Source organism: Tachysurus vachellii, chromosome 3 (genome assembly GCF_030014155.1).
Source record: "Tachysurus vachellii isolate PV-2020 chromosome 3, HZAU_Pvac_v1, whole genome shotgun sequence".
NCBI lineage: Eukaryota > Metazoa > Chordata > Actinopteri > Siluriformes > Bagridae > Tachysurus > Tachysurus vachellii.
The window spans coordinates 5,993,050-6,014,693 of NC_083462.1; the positions used below are offsets into that span (position 1 = coordinate 5,993,050).

General features: G+C 39.8%; 1 protein-coding gene across 1 annotated transcript in view; it reads left to right on the top strand.

Moving 5' to 3' along the window:
* Nucleotides 1-21,644, top strand: part of myo1g (myosin IG) — a 39,545-nt gene that overhangs the window by 7,008 nt on the left and 10,893 nt on the right. The window contains exons 4-21 of the mRNA XM_060865537.1: nt 2,555-2,720; nt 3,482-3,535; nt 4,513-4,608; nt 4,873-4,989; nt 5,305-5,511; nt 5,891-6,036; nt 6,353-6,467; nt 6,756-6,926; nt 7,730-7,800; nt 12,301-12,375; nt 13,073-13,205; nt 14,296-14,462; nt 14,625-14,832; nt 15,707-15,930; nt 16,274-16,418; nt 17,810-17,914; nt 18,329-18,442; nt 21,141-21,298. Of these exons, the coding sequence (XP_060721520.1) occupies nt 2,555-2,720; nt 3,482-3,535; nt 4,513-4,608; nt 4,873-4,989; nt 5,305-5,511; nt 5,891-6,036; nt 6,353-6,467; nt 6,756-6,926; nt 7,730-7,800; nt 12,301-12,375; nt 13,073-13,205; nt 14,296-14,462; nt 14,625-14,832; nt 15,707-15,930; nt 16,274-16,418; nt 17,810-17,914; nt 18,329-18,442; nt 21,141-21,298 (2,472 nt within the window). The remainder of the gene's footprint in view (nt 1-2,554; nt 2,721-3,481; nt 3,536-4,512; nt 4,609-4,872; nt 4,990-5,304; nt 5,512-5,890; nt 6,037-6,352; nt 6,468-6,755; nt 6,927-7,729; nt 7,801-12,300; nt 12,376-13,072; nt 13,206-14,295; nt 14,463-14,624; nt 14,833-15,706; nt 15,931-16,273; nt 16,419-17,809; nt 17,915-18,328; nt 18,443-21,140; nt 21,299-21,644) is intronic.

Sequence of the window (21,644 nt, forward strand, 5' to 3'; positions counted from 1 at the left end):
AAAAACAGAAATGCTTTATATAAGGACTTATTTATGCTTTGAAGTCTACTGGAAAGTCCTGAATGCTTTGTGGCTACTCTATAATGTATAACTTTTTTTATGCCTTATCATGTTTAATAAGAAAATATAGTTTTGTGAGGGAGCAACTATTTAGAGCTGCTATAATTCACATGTAACAGGAACTAACTTTTTTTTTCAAGTGTTGGCAAATTGCTGTGGTCTAAGAAGTCTAATAATATATCTTCTTCTTCCACTTTTGGCTTTTATTGTTAGGGGTCACCACAACGAATCATCTGTTTCCATTGATCTTTATCATTTGCATCCACTAATTACTTTCATGTCCTCTTTTAACACATCCATGTATCTCTTCTTTGGCCTTCTTCTCGACCTCTTACCTGACAGCTCCATCTCCAACATCCTTCTACCAATATAACCATCTCCCTCCAAACCATCTCAATCTAATTTCTTGTCCAAACCATCTCAATCTAATTTCTTGTCCAAACCATCTCAATCTAATTTCTTGTCCAAACCATCTCAATCTAGTCTCTCTGACCTTGTCCCCAAAACAACCAAGCTGAGATGTCCCTCTGATGTGCTCGTTCCTAATCCTGTCCATCCTTGTCACTCCTTCTAAAGAGAACCTCAACATCCTCATCACTGCTACCTCCGTTTCTGCCTCATGTCTTTTCCTCACAGTCTCTAACCCGTCTAGCAGAGCTGGACTCACTACTGTCTTGTACACCTTTCCTTTGTTTCTTACTAACACTTTTCTGTCACACTTCACATTGCACTGGACGGTTAAAACCCAAATACTTAAAGTCCTGCACCTTCTTGGCTTCAGCCCCCGTGATCTCACTGTTCTACTTCCCTCCCTCTCGTTCATGCACGTGTATTTTTTCTTACTACGACTGAATTTCATTCCTCTTCTTTCCAGAGCAGACCTCCACCTTTCCAGGTGTTCCTCCACCTGCTCTCTACTCTCACTACAGATCACAGTGTCATCCACAAATATCATTGTCCACAGCGATTCCTGTCTGACTTCATCTGTCAACCTGTCCATCACCGTAGCACAAGAGAACGGACTCAAAACCGATCCTTGATGGAACCCCACCTCCACCTTGAACTCCTCTATCTGACCTACAGCACATCTCACTGCTGTCATACTCCTCTCAAACATATCCTGAACTAGTCTGACCTACCTCTCTTCCACTCCTGTCTCTCTCTCCTAGACACTTCCACACCTCCACAGATATTTCATCTGCACCAACAGCCTTCCAGTCCTTCTCGCCTTCCCTCTTGTCTAACCTGGCATGCATCTCATCGTATGCTTCCTGTTTGGCCTTTGCCACGTGCCTCTTTATTCTGTGCTGTGATGCCTTGTAATCCTGTCTACTTTCTTCAGTCCTTTCTACGTCCCACTTCATTTTAGCTAGCCTCTTCCTTTGAATGCTGTCCCGTACTTCCTCATTGCAACACCATGTTTCCTTATCTCCTACCTATCCCTCTTACCTGTCTCCCTGATCACTTCTGCTGTAGTTTCCCAGTCTTATGGAAGCTCATCTAGACCACCCAAAACCTGTCTCAACTCCTGTCTGAATTCCTCACAACATTCTTCCTATTTCAACTTCCACCACTTGGTCTTCTTTTCTATCTTTCCTCTCCTATTCTTCCTGACCACCAGAGACATCTTACACATCACCAGCCGACGCTGTCTGGCTACACTCTCTTCTACCACCACTTTGCAGTCACTTATCTCAGCTTGCCTCGTCTACCTAAAATGTATTCTACCTGCGTACTCCTACCTCCACTCTTATATGTAATACTGTGTTCCTCTTTTTTAAAAATGTGTTAACTACGGCCATCTCCATTCGCTTATCGAAGTCCACCACCATCTGTCCTTCTAGGTTTCTTTCCTTAATTAAAAACCCTCACCAACACGCCGTTTGAAGTCTGCTCCAATCGCTACTCTTTCCCATCTGGGAATACTCTCTTTCACCTTATTTAACTTACAGCAGAATCTCTCCTCTTCTAACTCATAGCCTATTTGTGGAGCATAATCACTGATGATCTTCAACATCACCCCTTTAATTTCTAACTTCAAATTCCCACTGACGATTCTCATGTTTAAGTTTGGCAGGTTTTACGCTGGATGGCGTTCCTGACGCAACCCTCTCTATTTAGCCAGGCTTGGGACCAGCACAGAAGTCACTGGCTTGCAACCCCTGTTGCTAAATTAAATCTAATAAAATATGCTGTTATAAAAAAAAAATCAACTTTTTTTAAGAGTGACCCTGCTTTTCATCAGTGCTATCGTTCTGCTTCTCTGCCATTTTTTTCTCAGCTCCTATTTGCTCCTCTCGGGATGTGGTAGCTCAGTGGTTAAGGTGTTGGGCTACTGATCAAAAGGTCATAGGTTCGAACCCCAGGTCCACCAAGCTGCCACTGCTGGGCCCCTGAGCAAGGCCCTTAACCCTCAGTTGCTCAGATGTAAGTCACTCTGGATAAGGGTGTCTGCTAAATGCCGTAAATGTAATCGAATACTTTTATTTTTCAGTGTGAAAAACGTGCTCCTGAAATCCAACTGTGTGTTGGAGGCTTTCGGGAACGCCAAGACCAACCGTAACGACAACTCGAGCCGGTTTGGGAAGTACATGGATATTAACTTTAACTTCAATGGAGATCCAACAGGAGGACACATTAACAATTACCTGCTGGAAAAGGTGAGAGTTCACTCAGAAGCTGGAACATGAAATTACAGTCGTGTCTTCTGTCTTAATTCACCACACTTAAAATTGAGTAGAGACGAGGCATCATAACTGCTTTGGAGCACTTGATTATCTTTCTGCTGATGAATGTGTGTCTTCCTGTGTTTATATGGGTAAAGAATATACACACGCACACACACAATAATGCACGCACACACACTTTTGAAAAAAATAAATATGTATGTATATCTATATATGTATGTGTGTGTGTGTGTGTAGCTGGTGATGTTGTTTTGTAATTAGTTTCAGTTTTATTCTTGACCTTCTCTCTTGCCACATAAGTGTGTTTTTTGCAGTGATGGTTTTGAAATATGGAAGTGAGAAGTGGGCTGTAAACGGTCTTACTTACCTGTATGAACTACACCAACGCTCACACCACTGCATGTTAATATATACTGATTATAATGCATCAGCTTATAATGCACGGTATATCAAAAATGGTGTGTGTAATAAAAATAGTATAAGATAAATAGAAATAATAGAGACGATAAATCAGTGTATATAGAGTTATGTATTTATATGCAGTATTTGTGTTGTTTACATACATACGTTATGGATTTTATGTGCTATGGATATCGATGTGCTCTCGTTATGGATGTTATAGTTGTTTATGGATATCAATGAGACTATGAATCAAGATAATATCACAGTGTTAAGCTGACCTTGACAATAATCCATCTTTCAATCTGATATTCCTTTTATTTTATCCTGTTTAGTCAAGGGTCATACAACAGCAAGAAGGAGAGAGAAACTTCCACTCATTCTATCAGGTGAGATGGAACTGTTGGATGTGAGATTTTGTCAAAGATCTGTTAGATATTACGGATATAACTGAATTCAGATCAAACCGTTATTTAGTTTGAAAAGATAACATGCTAAAATTATACACACCTGTATAATTGTTTTTATACTTTTATATTGTTTTTTTTTCTGGATCTGGTTGAGATTAATAGCATGGCATGTACTGAGACTGGGCTCACACAGGCAATAAAAAAGTACCTCTCATGCAAGCTTGGGGTTTTTAGTTTCATGTTGGTGTGAGCAAGTTGTTGATATATGAAACTCGCTGGACATAGCAAGAGCTATGATTTAATTATATCTATGTCTGCAACTGTTTCAGGAATCATAACCGACTACATTCATTAGAAAGATAATACCACAGGAAGGTACCAACAAAAATAATACCATAATGAAATTAGTAATGAACAATCCTGCTTATATCTCTAGTCGAGGAGAACGGGTGTGAGGAGAATTCACACAGCAAGTAGCCAATTTTTGCAGTTCCTCTTCTGTACATATTGTATTTAATAATAACTCAAAAAATGCCTAGGTTTGGCCTCACACACTTTCAGTTTCAGTCAGAGTACAGATCAAGATATGAATATTTAAGTCACTAAACATATACGGATACAAATAATCAAATCATAGTATTTTTAGATATGTATTAGATCACGAAAGTCTATGCACTAAAATGCAGAAGTACGTATCAAGAGAGGATGTTCAATCAGTTACACAGTCTGGAGTGTTTACCAGAAACAGAGTGAGACCGTATGTCTGCTTAGTAATGAAGTAAAGAAAAAGGTCTTATAAAACAAAGCAAGACCAAAGCAGTAGTTAAGATTTAGTTTTCATGTCGGTTTCAAGGTGTAACATTGGAACGGTTGGATATTGTGAACATGTTATTATCTTCAATGTTGTATAACATTGTGATGTTGTTGGTTGTGTTTGCGTGTGTTTCCGTGTCCAGTTGTTACGTGGAGGTTCTGATGATCTTCTGAAGTCCCTCCGTCTTAACAACAATCCTTCAGAGTACTTGTACACCAAGCAGGGTTCCTTAGTCACTGTAAGCTTTACCTGCTTTCACCTTTATTTAATTATGTCTATTTAATTAATCTGAACTGAACATAATTATCAACCTGTACACTAATCCATATTTTTTCATTGATGTTATTTAATATTGATTAAATTGCTGATTGTTAATATTTAACTTCCGTTGAGTTAAACGTCTTGCTTTGACATGCTCCTATTACAGTATCTATTCTCTCTCTCTCTCTCTCTCTCTCTCTCTCTCTCTCTCTCTCTCTCTCTCTCTCTCTCTCTCTCACAGTCTTCCACTGATGATCGGCGTAGCCACAGAGAGGTGATGCGAGCGCTCCAGGTGATCGGCTTCAGTCAGGAAGAAATTCGCTCTATCTATAAAATCCTGGCCACCATTCTCCTCCTGGTACGATAAATCATCACAAATCACATAAAAACACTCGGATTCTACACAATAACCAAAGATTTCCGATAATGTCTAATTAAAACGTGGCATTTAGTTACCTATTAATTAATACGTGAAATCAATAAAAATGTATTTATTTAAAATTAATATATATTTATAATGTATACAATAAACAAATAAGTAAATATTAATATTTATGAAATAATAAAATAATGAAGTTATTATTATTTGTTAATTTTACAACTATATGAATGTAATAAACCAGATTTCTGACTGTATTGTGTGCTTGTGCATTTTTTTTATCATGGTTCTCAGGGGAACCTGCAGTTTGTGAGTGATGGAGAGAGCGTGGAGGTAGTCGGAGGTGACACAGTGACTCACATCTCTGAGCTCACTTCCTCTGAGGATGAGAGTGTGTATAAAACCTTGCTGTATCGTACAGTGGCTACGGGGGGCGGCGAGGTCATCTCCAAAGGGCACAGCGATCAGGAGGCCAGCTATGGCCGAGACGCTTTCGCAAAGGTGCTCCATTCTTTTCCTGTGCAAACATGAAGTGTTTGAAACTTGTATAACTGAAATGTTCTTTTCTAGTTTTAGACTACATTATACTACATGTATAAAATTACTACATATATAAAAAATGACTACATATATATATATATATAATATTATATAATTATATAATTTCTTGTTTTTCTTGTTTTTACATCCCTCTTATCTGTAAAAAAGGCCACATTATGATTTCCGTTTCATGTTTATAAGCTCATCTGGAAAAAAACAACTAATGCAATGCTTTACTCAAATATAATTTATTATTCCAGACTTGTGTTTATATATAGAATATTATAATATGGTGTTTCAGTACTTAACTCTACTCAGCTTTCTGCTTCTCTTCCTGTAGGCTTTATATGAACGGTTATTTGGGTGGATTGTTGGTCGAATTAACAGTGTTATTGAGGTGAAGGACTACAACCCAGCTCTGCATGGCAAAAACACAGTGATCGGAGTGCTGGATATTTATGGCTTTGAGATTTTTGACAATAACAGGTTAGCTTTTTCCTTGCCAAGTATTATTATTATTATTATTATTTATTTATTTATTTATTTATTTATTTATTTATTTATTTATTTATTTTTTACAGTAACAGACCTTTTTACACAAACACAGTATTAGTAGGGAGATTAGCACCAAGAAAGAAACCCAATGCACTTTATAACACACTATAAGCCACTAATGTATGCTTTTACCAGAATAGAGAATTTTAACAATAGATCAATATTTCTCAATAAGCCTATTTCAATAAGCCTATTTCAACATGAACTGTGTTAAGAATTTTTCCTGTGCTGTAATGTTCTCTTGCAGTTTTGAGCAGTTTTGTATTAACTACTGTAACGAGAAGCTACAGCAACTTTTCATTGAGCTCATCCTGAGACAGGAGCAGGAGGAATACCACAGAGAGGGAATCACCTGGCAACATGTGAGCACAACACGCACACACACACACACCACCAAATATGGTGACATCTAGCTTCATTACTGTATATCATAGTCATGATTTCACACTTTAAAATGACAATGAGTTTCTCTCTTTTTGGTTTAAGCACGAATATTTGTGTGCAGCTTTCCCATATACGGTAGTGAAAGGACAAGAGGGAACATGTTAGATACTCACTTTCTCATTATGTCTTTCAGAGCATTTTCAAACTCATATGTGTACTTTCACATGATTTCTTTTCAATATCAATCCTGTTGTCCTTTTGCACAGATTGAATACTTCAATAACCAAATCATCGTGGATCTTGTGGAGCAGCCACACAAGGGCATCATCTCCATACTGGACGAGGCCTGCCTCACCGTCGGAAAGGTCACAGACACCGTCTGCCTGGAGAGCATGAACAACAAGCTCTGCCAGCACCCTCACTACACGTCCCGCAAGGTATCAGCTTGGCACAAAGCACCAAGTGCTTAATATGAATTGAATTGAGCTAAGTAAGTATATAAACAACCGTGAGCTGCAAAAACACTAAATATGAAAAAAAGGGAGTGAAGAGAAGAATAGGAACTTACTTACATACATCTCAAGAGGATCCAAAAGCTGCTCAGAGGATATGAAAGAGGATAGAGGCGGTTATAAAGAGAAATAATGGTGGATACCGACACAATATGAACCAAATACTGATTAATATTTATTTATTCATTTATTTATTAAAGAGAGAGAGAGAGAGAGAGAGAGAGAGAGAGAAAGAAATGAGAGAGAGAAGGAGAGAGAGCGCGAGAGAGAGAGCGCGAGATAGAGACTGAGAGAGAGAGAGAGAAGGAGAGAGAGGAGAGAGAAAAAAGGAGAGAGAGAGAGAGAGAGAGAGAGAGAGAGAGAGAGAAAAGGAGAGAGAGAAAAGGAGAGAGAGAGAGAGTGAAAGAGAGAGAGAGAGAGAGAGAGAGAGAGCGCGCTTTTTTTTTGCTGCTGCAGTTTAACAGACTGACCAACAGAGAGCGACATTCACCCACAAAGTCCCGCACTCTAATCCAACTAAAAGAGAATCCATCTAAATAATATCTTTTAGCTGTAGAACATTAATAAACAACATCCACTACACACATAACAACGCTATATTTTTGCTCCCATACAGTATATGGAACGTCAGTTGTTGTCACTGTGTCTTCTTGTGCTTTGTTCCTTTTTTGTAACTTTGCCATGATGATCATGTTCCCTACATTCACTTTGTCCTGTCTTTCTCCTAGCTGTGTCCCACTGACAAGAGCATGGAGTTTAATCGTCATTTCCGCATCCGACACTATGCTGGTGATGTCACGTGAGTCCTAAGTTCTTCTCTTCCATCCATCACATATCAGTTTGTCCAAACGCCAGAGTAAACCTGTTAAAGCTATCAGGGTTACTATAATAAACAACAACAGTGTATTTCATTTATTTAAGAAACAAAAAAGTTATATTCAAATTTGAACACAAGAAATAATAAATATATCTGTTTATAATAAGTGTTTATCTGTTTATAACCACATTTATTGTTGTGAAGGAGCTTAGTTCCTGTTATCACTTAAGTTCTAGGTATAAACAGACATTCCCTCCTTTAGATTCTCTTTTTTTCTCTTTTGCATTTACTAAGACAGAACTTTACTGATCTGGTTATGTTGTGTGTTTGCTGTACGTTATGAGTCCCTGCATATTATGATAGAAATACAAACACATTAGAGCTTTACGATTAACATTGGCTGCTTTAGTTTAATCGACATTTTCTGACCAATCAGAATTCAGACTGTAACAGTGGTGTGGTGTAAATATGTAAACACACAACATGCACATTTGCACGCATGGTTTTAAAAAGCTTCACTTCTTCTTCTTCTTCTTGTTCTTTCGGCTTTTCCCTTCAGGGGTCGCCACAGCGAATCATCTCTCTCCACCTATTCCTATCTTCTGCATCCTCAACACTTGCACCCACTAGCTTCATATCCTCATTAATTACATCCATATACCTCCTCTTTGGCCTTCCTCTTTGCCTCCTGCCTGGCAGCTCCATGTCCAACATTCTCCTACCAATATACTCACTCTCCCTCCTCTGAACATGTCCAAACCATCTTAATCTCGCCTCCCTAACTTTGTCCCCCAAACGTCCAACATGGGCTGTCCCTCTGATGTACTAGTTCCTAATCCTGTCCAATCTTGTCACTCCCAAAGAGAACCTCAACATCTTCAGCTCGGCTACCTCAAGCTCTGACTCCTGTCTCTTCTTCAGTGACACTGTCTCTAAACCATACAGCATGACCGGTCTCACCACTGTCCTGTACACCTTCCCCTTGATTCTCGCTGATATTTTCCTATCACACAGAACTCCTGACACCTTTCTCCACCCATTCCAACCTGCCTGCACTCGCTTCACTTTTTTTTTTAAAAAGCTTCACTATAAAAAGCTTCATTATACACTATACACTCCTATTTAAGGCTGGATTCAAATTCACTCGGTTCCTGTTTGTAATCGCCTCCATCAGCAGCTGTGACTGGGAAAATGTCGCTTTATTCCCAGGGTGTAAACATCACACATGCTTGTGGGACATGGAGAATTGGTTGGTACATAAGTGTGAACGGTAATCCCACATTTTACCTCCTGTGCCAGCGGGCCACCGGGAGAGAAAATGCTATGTGATGATAAGGATCACAAAGAACAACTTGGCTGTATGTCAAAAAAAAAACATTTTCATTCTCAGCTCTGTTTTAGGTAATGCTGTCACTTTCTGGGTGTTTGACTGTTAGATCGTCCTTGACTGGACTGTCTCTGATTTTCCTTTGGGGATGTTGTCGTGTCGAGTCTTACAGCTCTACCTCCTGCAAGCTGACAAGTGCATTTCCATGTTCCATGTTTTAGCTGTACTGTATTCTATATGTCTATTAAAGAGCTGGATAAGCAATGAAAAGCCCTGATGCTCCTTAAATCAAGTGCATCCTTTAGACTTCCTTAAAGATAAATCATCATTTATTTTAACGCAAAGGTTTTCTTTATAAATGATCTCGTATGCGACATCTTGTGAGAAGTAGAATCGCTGAAATATATACACGAGTTTCTCAGTATTTGTAAAGTCTCCTTTTTGCTTTAATGACACTTCAGTAACTGAAACATCACTGAGTCTCTACACCTTATTTTGGTTATATGTGATTAAATCTAGGGGGTCACGGTGCGGTGGCTTAGTGGTTAGCACGTTCGCCTCACACCTCCAGGGTTGGGGGTTCGATTCCCGCCTCCACCTTGTGTGTGTGGAGTTTGCATGTTCTCCCCGTGCCTCGGGGGTTTCCTCCGGGTACTCCGGTTTCCTCCCCTGGTCCAAAGACATGCATGGTAGGTTGATTGGCATCTCTGGAAAATTGTCCGTAGTGTGTGATTGTGTGAGTGAATGAGAGTGTGTGTGTGTGCCCTGCGATGGGTTGGCACTCCGTCCAGGGTGTATCCTGCCTTGATGCCCGATGATGCCTGAGATAGGCACAGGCTCCCCGTGACCCGAGGTAGTTCGGATAAGCGGTAGAAAATGAGTGAGTGAGAGAGTGATTAAATCTAGTGTCACCTGTACACACACACACACACACACACACACACACACACACGCTGTATAAGTGTGTAAGAGAAGATAAAACTCAGGGGGAAAAAATTGACCTTTTGTATAAAGACACACACGTACATGGTCATTTCAAAAGTGTTTTAGAAATTGTGCAACTTTTTGAATATTGATTATCAGATTTTCAGTGTTGCCTTAGACTTTTGAAACACACACACACACAACACATGTTTACAGCCTGACCATCACAACCCATTAATCCATACTCAAGCCTCATGTCATAAATCAGACGCGTCTTCTTCCCCTAGATGCCTGACTGAGCTTCGGCAAATAAATAAAAATAAACCAAAAATCTTAATTAATCTGCTACACTTCATAGAAATGAGATATGAGTATGAGATAATGAGGAAGCAGCTTTCTCAGAGGGTAGAGAGAGAGCAAGCCTTATTCGGTCTGTAGTCTGTTGAACAGAGAGCCTCATGTCTAACGATATGATGCGCTGCATATCTACAGTATGTATTTATCCAGTTGTGAACTAGCAAGAGAACGATCACAAGCGAGTGTGTGACTGAACATGTCTGAGACACATATCCACTTCCATTAACAAACCTTTCCGTTTTCAAAACTCATTCAAAAGCACAGCGAGGAAAGTTGCTGCTAGTGCCAGAATTTTCTGAGACTCTATAACTCATGGGCTCTGTCCTAATTTGGGATCTAGGAGGAAGCAAGAGATCAGAGTGGAAAGCTTAGAACTGAAAATAGACGACACATTTTTCACCTCGTTTTCTCTCCTGCCTTTTTTTTTATGACTATGATGAGACACTGAAGAAAGAGGACCGGAGGTGTGTTTTTGTGCGTTTGCCACATTAATGCAGGATCAGGACGAGCAGATGTGAAGGCAGCTAAACTGAGTCGTCTGCGTAGCAGCATCAACAGTAGGCGGTCACTCAAAACGTCATTTGTAATTAGATCAGATGTGTAGAAAAAGACGTCTTACTAAATGAGATTACTTCTGTAGAATTCACACACACACGCACGCACGCACCCACAGACACACACACGCACACACACACACACACACACACACACACACACACACACACACACACTACACAGTAACATCCCTGAGGGATCAAAGCTGTCGGAACGTAGTTGTCAACCTTCCCTCAAAAAAAACACACACACACACACACACACACACTGACACACACACACTGCAGCATCTCAAAAGCTCTACCAAAGCAGGCCGTTCTTCCTTTTCTCTTGCTAAATATACCCTCGTCTAGACCCTCCTCTCTGATCCGACTCTGACCTACTTCATCACTTTTTCGCTTTCTGCCTTCCTAAGTCTTTGTCCATTCATTTTCTCCCCCTCTGTCTTTTTTCTCTTTCTCTTTCTCTCCAATTCCAATGAACATGTCTTCCATCATTCCCTGCTCATTATGAGTCTTTAATGTAGTCAATGAGAATAAAGACACTTGAGATAGAGAACCTGACTCGTGAATTCTGTTAAAAAGTAAACAATCATGCCATTATTCATGTGTGTCAGTGATTATTACTTTAAAAAAAAATCTATTTAAATATGGATTCCTGAACAACATTCATACGGGCAACAATTACAACATTTCAGGCAAAAAAATATATAACTCTATATAGATTTTTTTCACTTTTTTTTGTGTTGTTATTTTTTTTATTTTATTTTTTTTAATGGGACCCATTCATGAACCCACCCTATTTCTATTTATAGAACCGTGCATGTGTGTGTATGAATGTGGGTGTTTGTATTTGAATATGAACAAGTCGAGTCTGTGTGTGTGTGTGTGTGTGTGTGTGTGTGTGGGTGGGTGGGTGGGAGGGTGTATATGTGTGTGTGTGTGCAGTTGACATAACCAGCTCATCACATTGTCTACTGTGTGTTTGTGTTTTTTTTTCACTCCAGATAACTCAAGTGCACTTATACTGATCATTTTATTCCTGCCTGTGGTTGTGTAAAGGGAGAGAAATACATTGTTTAATAGATTCGTTAGGTTCTGCGCTGTGTGATATGTTCCCTCTGTGTTGATGCGGCGGTGATTTACAGTATGTTTAGGCTGCTGTTTACCTGCTCCTACTTGTGTGTGTGATCTTGAAGTTTTCATCAGGAATGAATCACAGCTCAGAAGTGTTTTTATTCCTAAACTGCTTCTCTAAACTCTGAGTCAGAGCTTTTACTGGTCTGTGCTTACACCCAGTGATCATATTCCCTGTTACAGATACTCAGTTGAAGGATTTCTGGACAAGAACAAGGATCCACTTTTCCAGGATTTTAAACGTTTGATGTTTAACAGGTATCGTGTCACTTCCATGAAGTTGCACTTTGTGCATAAAAAAAACAATTCACTGTATGAAATATGCGTTTAAAAATATTTTTGTTGGAGAGGTTTGGTAGACATAGGACAAACACAATTTTTACACCTCCTTTAATACATGCATACACAGAGGACACATCTCCTTTAATACATACATACATACATACATACATACATACATACATACACAGAGGACACACCTCCTTTAATATATATATATATATATATTTTTTTTATATATATATATACTGTATATATACACAGAGGACACATCTTCTTTAATACATACATAGACAGAGGACATACTGCCTTTAATATATACATAGACACAGGACACGCCTCCTTTAATATATGCATACACAGAGGACACACCTCCTTATATATATATACATACACAGAGAACACGCCTCCTTTAATAAATACATACACAGAAGACACGCCTCCTTTAATATATACAGTACATACACAGAGGACATGCCTCCTTTAATATATACATACACAGAGGACATGCCTTCTTTTATATATACATTAAAAAAGGCCACACCCCTTTAAATGACTAACAGGACTGAGGACACTCCTCCTCCACTGCCAGTGACAGCAATAGTAGCTTTTTGAGTGAAATCTGTAATGATATAAAAACATTAAATTTGAGTTCTTTAACTTATTTAAATCACAGTTCAGACCCGGTGCTTAAGGACATGTGGCCTGATGGGAAGCTGGGCATTACGGAGGTGACCAAGCGGCCTCTAACTGCTGCGACACTCTTCAAGAACTCCATCATTGCCCTGATTGATAAACTCGCCTGCAAGGTGAGGAAGTATGTTTTTTAAATCTAACTCGATGTAGTGAAAGAAAATGACCCAATCAGATGTGCAGCAGTGTCTGCGTTCTGGATACAGAAAACCGAGCTCTCCTATTGGTTAGAATACAGTTAAGAATCAATTATCAACGTTATACACAGTTATACACTGCATGTAACCAAGTGTTTGATTGTCTCTCACTGGCTTTAAACAGATTTCTTCTCCATATGCTGATGATAAAAAAAAATATTTTAATAGCTTGCACGTTGATCTAGACAGGTCAACAATTACTGAGATGGCTTATGGGACATTTCATTGTATGACATTTCCTGATGCTATTTTCTTCATTTTTGTGATCAGCATTGTGTGAATTTGGGACAAGGCTGGTCTACGCAGTGTTTTTGGGTTACAGTTGACTACTAGTTGCTCTCCTTTCTGTCCACTGGGGACACCTGTCCTGAATTGGTCTGGCGCAGCCTTCTTACTTTTAATCTTTGTTATGTATGTGTATTAAGGCTTAAAGGAGGCTACAATCTGAGCATGAGATGTGAGGTGACATTTCATGACTTGGGGAAAACACTGTTGACTCTGATGGTCAAACTGGGACAAGAAATGTGGCATTAAGAACAATTTGCTCATATAGATGCACATTTTCTACATATCGGAGTATCCGGTTAGAGAGAGGACGATGTGGAGTAGTACCTAAAAGTACACGGAATTATATATTAGTATCAGCTAGTTCTGTGCATGTCTGTCAAGTTACTTGTATTTTACCAAAATATGCAGGAACAAAATTTTGTCTAAAAAGTATGACGTGAGCATCGTGTCTTTAAACCACGAGTTCAGCACATGGCCAATAATCTACGGCACATTTCAGACTGTGGCAAACTCCAACTTGTAAGTTACTGTATACCCTCCAAAATGTATAAAACTATCACAGGATTTATTTATGTGAACATATAGAGTATTAATACATGGTTACAGAGTGGGTGTGACTTGCCACATTGCCGGAGGTGATTAAACATAGGGGGTCTCTATCAACCTTGATTCATCATGCCTCTCCTATGAAGTGTGTGTAAAGCGTGTGTTGGACTTGCAGGAGCCGTACTACGTGCGCTGCATTAAACCCAATGAATTGAAGTCTCCGATGCTGTTCGACGAGGCTCGGTGTCAGCATCAGGTGGCTTACCTTGGCCTGCTGGAGAATGTTCGTGTTCGCAGAGCGGGCTTCGCGTACAGACAGCCCTACGAGCGCTTCCTGCAGAGGTCAGAGCATTTAGTAAACAAAGTACTCATTGAACAATATTGCACACGTTTGAACAAAACAGCTAATAATAAGGTTAATCTTATTTAATCGTAATTTTACCAAACTGTAAATAAAACGAATGAAAACTCATTTGACATACTCTGTCTCTGTCTGATTATTAGGTATAAGATGACATGCGAGTACACGTGGCCCAATCATCTGATGGGAAGCGACCGCGAGGCCGTGGAAGCCATCATCGTCCAGCACGGCTTTGAGGAAGACGTGGCTTATGGACACAACAAACTGTTTGTGCGGACTCCTCGCTCTCTCTTCACACTTGAGCAGGAGAGAGCTGCACTCATTCCCATCCTTGTTCTGTTCCTGCAGAAGGTAACACCTTTTGCTTTATGTTAAAATGCTCTGAAGTACATTAATTAATTCATTCATTCATCTTCTACCGCTTATCCGAACTACCTCGGGTCACGGGGAGCCTGTGACTATCTCAGGCGTCATCGGGCATCAAGGCAGGATACACCCTGGACGGAGTGCCAACCCATCGCAGGGCACACACACACACTCTCATTCACTCACGCAATCACACACTACGGACAATTTTCCAGAGATGCCAATCAACCTACCATGCACGTCTTTGGACCGGGGGAGGAAACCGGAGTACCCGGAGGAAACCCCCGAGGCACGGGGAGAACATGCAAACTCCACACACACAAGGTGGAGGCGGGAATCGAACCCCCAACCCTGGAGGTGTGAGGCGAACGTGCTAAACACTAAGCCACCGTGCACCCCTCTGAAGTCCATTTTAAATTTAATTCAAATTTGATTTTTCTTTTTCTGTCACTTTTGCAGGCAAGCAATATTCCTGTTAAGATTCTGTATGATTTTGTCTCAGTTCTCCTCCCATAAAGATATAAAGACTAAGCGCTCTCTAACTAAATTGCTAGCCTCAGAGTTTTCCTAGCTTCCTTCCTCTGTGACCATATTTCAGGTTGCCTGGCAACAGCATTTTCCATTTTTTGTCCTAGCTTCTACTATTAAAAAACACTTTATACTCCAATACTGAAACAATCCCAATATAACCTAGCACTTTTAAAAGTTCAGAATAATACAGCAAAAATTTACAAAAATACAAAACGTTATCGTTGTCAAAATAGCTTCTTTACACAAATTGACCCAATTGTGCTTTTCTTTGCTTATGTCTTATTCCTCCTTGTTACCTGTCCATTCTCCATCTCTGTGGTGTGTGTAGGTGTGGCGCGGAGCCTTGGGACGGATGCGATGTCGGCGCATGCGGGCGGTCTACGCCATAATGGGCTGCTATAAGCGCTACAAAGTAAAGGCTCACTTCTGGGAGGTGGAGAAACGCTTCGAAAACGTGCGCAACATGGAGGATTATGGGAAGAGCGTGGAGTGGCCAACTCCACCAGCTGCCCTGCTACAGTTCCACAAAATCACACAACACCTACATTGCAGGTGCGCTTTGACTCTAGAATCTCACTCACACACACACACACACACACACACACACACACACACACACACACACACACACACACACACACACACACACTGAAATTACACATCTTATCATTACTGAACAGCAGAGGCTATGGAAGATTTATGCTATCGTTAGCTCTTTTGTTCTAAAGAGGCATTAATAAATGATTTGGGAGCACATTCAGCAAAAAAAAAAAAAACACGCACACACAATGGCGCAGACATTTTGCTAATTCATCGTTCCTGAAATCTCTCCTGAAATTTTTTTTGCTCTTTCTCTTTTTCTCTTTCATCCTCTTCTGTCTTTCTCTTCCTGTAGATGGAGAGCGAGACGGATCGTAAAGAACATCCCTCCATCCGATATGGCGGAGGTGCGGGCGAAAGTGGCAGCTATGAGCGCTCTGAGAGGAGAGAGAGTGGACTGGGGATACAACCGAGCCTGGGAGAGAGACTACCTAGCCAGCGTGAGTCCCTAAACACTCCATACACACTGTAGTGTGCTTTTAGGAAGCTGCCTACACACTTGGCTGCTTTTAGGACAGCATGGCCTACATTCCTGCTCTGGTTATTAAATAAGAGATCATTGAATGCAGGTATAAAATATCAAAAATAAAACACTCTCTGCTTCCTGATGGTCCAGGGGTTAAAGTTATGGGTTTTGGTTCGATCTTAGGCTTTTAGCGTTAAATCTTTTGTGGACTTCATAAGTCATAGAGTTATAATCAACCCCGCACTCTAACCCAGCCTCTATCTGCTGTCAATCAAGGAGAGATTAGCCAATTACAGTTGGATGATTATGAGGTAATATATAAAAACAAAACACTCTGTAGTGTGCAGTTACTGGAAAATAATCAACAATGGGATGATGTGGCTCACAATATTTTATTCTTCTGATATTGGCAATTAAAATCTGTATCCCGAATGCTAGCAGTATCGTCTCAAATAGAATGCTATTGTACTAAGAGGAAATAAATTTCCTCATTAAGCCATAGCTGCTATAATTGGTCGTTCCCTCACCAGCCTCAAATTTCTTCCTTTATTCCGATAGAAAAACAGGAGAAATCTTTTTTCTCCAAAGACCAAAGCCCTTTACATTAACCTTTACAGTTTTACCTCTGACTGTTATAAAGTTATTACTTACTCCTTCCAAACATGCTTTAATCTGTTTGTCATTCGGAACGGAAACAGTAACATATTCAAATGAAAGTAGAGCTATTAGCTTAACATGACGTTGCAGCTGGAACTATCTGCTGTTATCAGCATCAGTCAATAATTATAAACATTAATCAACTTCTGACCAATCAGAATTGAGCATTAGATAACGCTGGAGTATACTTTGGAATGATTTTGTAGGTCCATATGTTTTGATGCTAGCCTTGACTTTCATGTAAAATCTGTATGTATTTATGATGGGGAAAAAGGAGTCACGTTTTAGAAGGTTACAGTGTTCAGAAGTTACGGTTGCAGCATTTATGGTGAGGTTAGTTGGGATGGTTTGGGCGGGTTACTGGATTATAAAATGGTTAAGAATGAAGTCTTGCTCCAGATGAGTTAGTGGTGGATGTTGAACAGGTGAGTGTTTGGCGTGAGTGTTGGGATTATTTAGTATGATATATTAGTTGTGTAAGTGGGTGAGTGGTAGGGCACTTATAGGTTAGTGGTACTTGTGAAGTGGACTAATAGCTTAGTACTTAATTAACTTTGAGGTTATTATAAAACTGGAATACTATTTGCAGATATAATTTATTTGAATTATAGTATATTCTTGAACCTTGGTTTTTAATGTCATATTTTTATTTTTGGTCATTAATATTCCTTTTTATTGGTGTTATTTTTATTGGGCATTTCTTAACAGGCAAAAGATTCTCCTTTAACCAGCTCAAATTTTGTCAGAATCACCAAAGAGTTGAAAAATAAAGACCAGTACAGCCAAGTCCTCTTCTCTAGCTTTGTCAGGATGGTAAGAAATCTTCTCTTCTCTTTCACACACAGACTCATACTCACACGGTCATTATCTCTGTCTCTCACATGCACAAGTTTAATTTAGCCTCCAGATGCGGTGGGTGTGCTCGTATTGGTCAGGTGGAGCGCATGTGAGTGTGTGTGTGTGTGTGTGTGTGTGTGTGTGTGTGTGAATGTAGATAGGCTGACAGGGTGATAATAATAAGTCTATCAGATATGGAAATAATGACTATTTATTAATAGAGGCATCTTTCTTATTTGTTTCTTCACACAAACATCAGACACAGAGCTTATTGAGAGAGTGTTCCTTAAAAATCTTGTTAAATGTGTGTGTGGGTGTGTGTGTGTGTGTGTGTGTTTTCCAGCAGGTCTGTCTATTAATACTCTTTATTAATATTCTCTCTCCTTTTAGCTGAACTGGTTCAATAACACAAAGGACAGAGCTCTTCTCATCACAGACAAGCACATCTATAGACTAGAGCCCAAAAAGCACTTTAAAGTGCAGAAACGAATATCAATAGAGACTGTGAGTACATCACACACATACTGTATACTCTCTCTCTCTCTCTCTCTCTCTCTCTCTCTCTCTCCCTCACACACACACAACATACACTCTCAATACTGACAGCAGCCTTCATTTTAGACTTAGATTCAGAGATCAAGAGGAGATTAACTATCAATCAGCCTGAAGGTCTGTGTGTGTGTCTGTGTGTCTGTGTATGTGTGTGTGAGGTGTCTGACCTACATTGCGTTAGCCCCGTGAGCAGAATGCTGCCACAATATTCAAGAAGGATTTGGTCACACTGACAGCAGTGCCAGACTGACCAAACGCACACACATATACACACACACACTTTTTGGTGTGTACAGTTCACACATCTCTAGACCTAACAGGATCAGATCTTTATGCCAGGGACAGAAAGCCTGAGAAGACTCATGATCCTGTGAATACAGAATACAGGCATTCCTTAGCTTTTAGAATCAGACTCCAAATCAGATTAAACTTGAATCAGAATCAAATCCAACATGAATCAGGATCAGTTAGATTTCCACAAGAATGAGGTGAGTGTGTGTTTGTGTGTATGGGGTGGGGTGGGGTGGGGTGGTGGGGGGGGGTGGTGAGGGGGCAAATGTGTGTGTGTTTATGGTGTCCTGCGTGTCTCATTCAAGGTGTATTTGTGTCACATGCACAGTGTTACCATGGTAGACCTCATGGAGACCTCCTAGAACTAGGATCAAAATTGTGAATCTGAATCAGGATCTGAATTTGAAATAGAATTAAAATCAAACATTGAAGCAGAATTAGAGCTGAATTAAAATCTGAGTCAGAATTATGGATCTTTGTGCAGCTATTAGCAGCTAAATATAAAGCTGTTTTATGTTTTATTGGATGTGATCAGTGCAGAATTAGTCATAGAGTTAAAATTAGCATCAGAAAAAACAGATGAAATTAGAATGCAATATATTAATTAAACTTAGACTTAAATAAGACACTATATAGTATACAAAAGTTTGGTTATAAATATCAGTGAGATCAGAATATAAGAACATGTGCAATAGCATTAATGATACAGTATAAAGTAGACTTTTCCATATGATCATTTCTAAAGGTTCACAAGGCTGTATGTTCCAGAGGAAGTAGAACAGACTGTCTGGATTTCCTGAGTCGCAGACTAAAATATTAGCGGCGGCCGAGTCTCGTGGTGACAGAGTGTGTTCTGAATTAAGCTCGTTGCAACATGGCCTGACGCACCAAGCGATTAACACACACAGGCTTATTTTTGGAGGGACCCTGATGTATCAGCTTAAGTGGGAGGATAGCTTGGCATATTAAAATTAATTAGGTTATGCAACCTGTTTAGTGTGAAAATAATTATTTTGATGTCTTCTGTAGGTAGGAAAAAACGATTCAAGTATTTAACAAGGTTAGGGTTTGAGTTATTCCTGTAATATTATAATGCAAGATAATAAGGCATATTTCATAGTGTTTTTCAAACAGAGCTGAAAAGCTGCGTTTTGGATGCGGTGAAGCTAATTTACTGTATAGGCCAGAAAATTGAGACAGAAGCTTAAATGTAGTAAATAGCAACATTGCAAGTATTGCAAATGATTTTTTTTTTCTGTTATCAGAAATACACAACTAATTTTTTGGCTATAACAGGTCTTATTACTTTTTAAAAATGACTTACTGCAACTTGAAAATTTTACACTGTCATAATTTCAAATGTTTAAAATTTGTACACGAATGTTTTGGCAAGTCAAGGCAAGTCAAGGCAAGGCAAGGCAAGGCAAGGCAAGGCAAGGCAAGGCAAGGCAAGTTTATTTGTATAGCACATTTCATACACAGAGGTCATTCAAAGTGCTTTACATAGAAATTAGAAAACAATTTATAAGAGAGAAAAAAATATATGTAAAAATAAGAGACACACGATAAAATCATAATAAAAACAAAGAACAATTCATTCATTCATCTTCTACCGCTTATCCGAACTACCTCGGGTCACGGGGAGCCTGTGCCTATCTCAGGCGTCATTGGGCATCAAGGCAGGATACACCCTGGACGGAGTGCCAACCCATCACAGGGCACACACACACACTCTCATTCACTCACGCAATCACACACTAGGGACAATTTTCCAGAGATGCCAATCAACCTACCATGCATGTCTTTGGACCGGGGGAGGAAACCGGAGTACCCGGAGGAAACCCCCGAGGCACGGGGAGAACATGCAAACTCCATACACACAAGGCGGAGGCGGGAATTGAACCCCGACCCTGGAGGTGTGAGGCGAACGTGCTAACCACTAAGCCACCGTGACCCCCACAAAGAACAATTAAAGAAAATAAATGTGATTTGAATAAAAACAGTTTAAAATATGCTAAAAAGAATAAAACAGGAGTAAAAGTGATTTGGATAAAAAGTGCAGTCAGTGTGAAGCAGCACAGTGCTCATTTAGTAAATGCAGAGTTAAACAGATGTGTTTTTAATCTTGATTTAAAAGTGTCTACTGTTGAAGCACATCTGATCTCTTCTGGAAGCTGATTCCAGCTATAGGTAGCGTAATAACTAAATGCTGACGCACCCTGTTTTGAGTGAACCCTTGGTATCTCTAACTGACCTGATCCTAATGATCTGAGTAGTAGTAGCTTGGTTTATATTCAATTAGCATATCTGTAATTTATTATGTTTTATGTAATGTAATGTAATGTTTTAACTGCTTTAGGTTACCGGTTTAAGCGTAACAAGTGGTTCGGACCAGATGGTGGCGCTACACACTGTGTCTCGAGATGATGTGTTGCTACATCTGCAGAGGGGTCAGCTGGTGCCAAAGCAGGACCGAGTTGGGGAACTCGTCGGCACGCTGTGTGATCATTTTGCACGGTGAGTTCATTCAGACGTTTTAAGCGGTTAGTGTGTTCACAGCTGAGCTACTACGTCATTACAAAATGGCTTCACTCTCAGGTAACACTCAGGTGTCACAATGTTCATAACACATACAACTCATATTTCAGATCACTGCTGCAGTGATGCTAAACGCCTGTGGGACAACTCGCGACCTCCATGTTAAACGAGCTACATCTGTACTATTGTTATTACTGATCTAAAGATGTTCTTTTTCTCAACAAGCTACTCCCTGGATATTCTTTCATCTCTATAAACATCTATTCATCTGTATACATAGTAAAAGACACATTTGTGGCATGAATGATATCAGTTTCGGATCTCA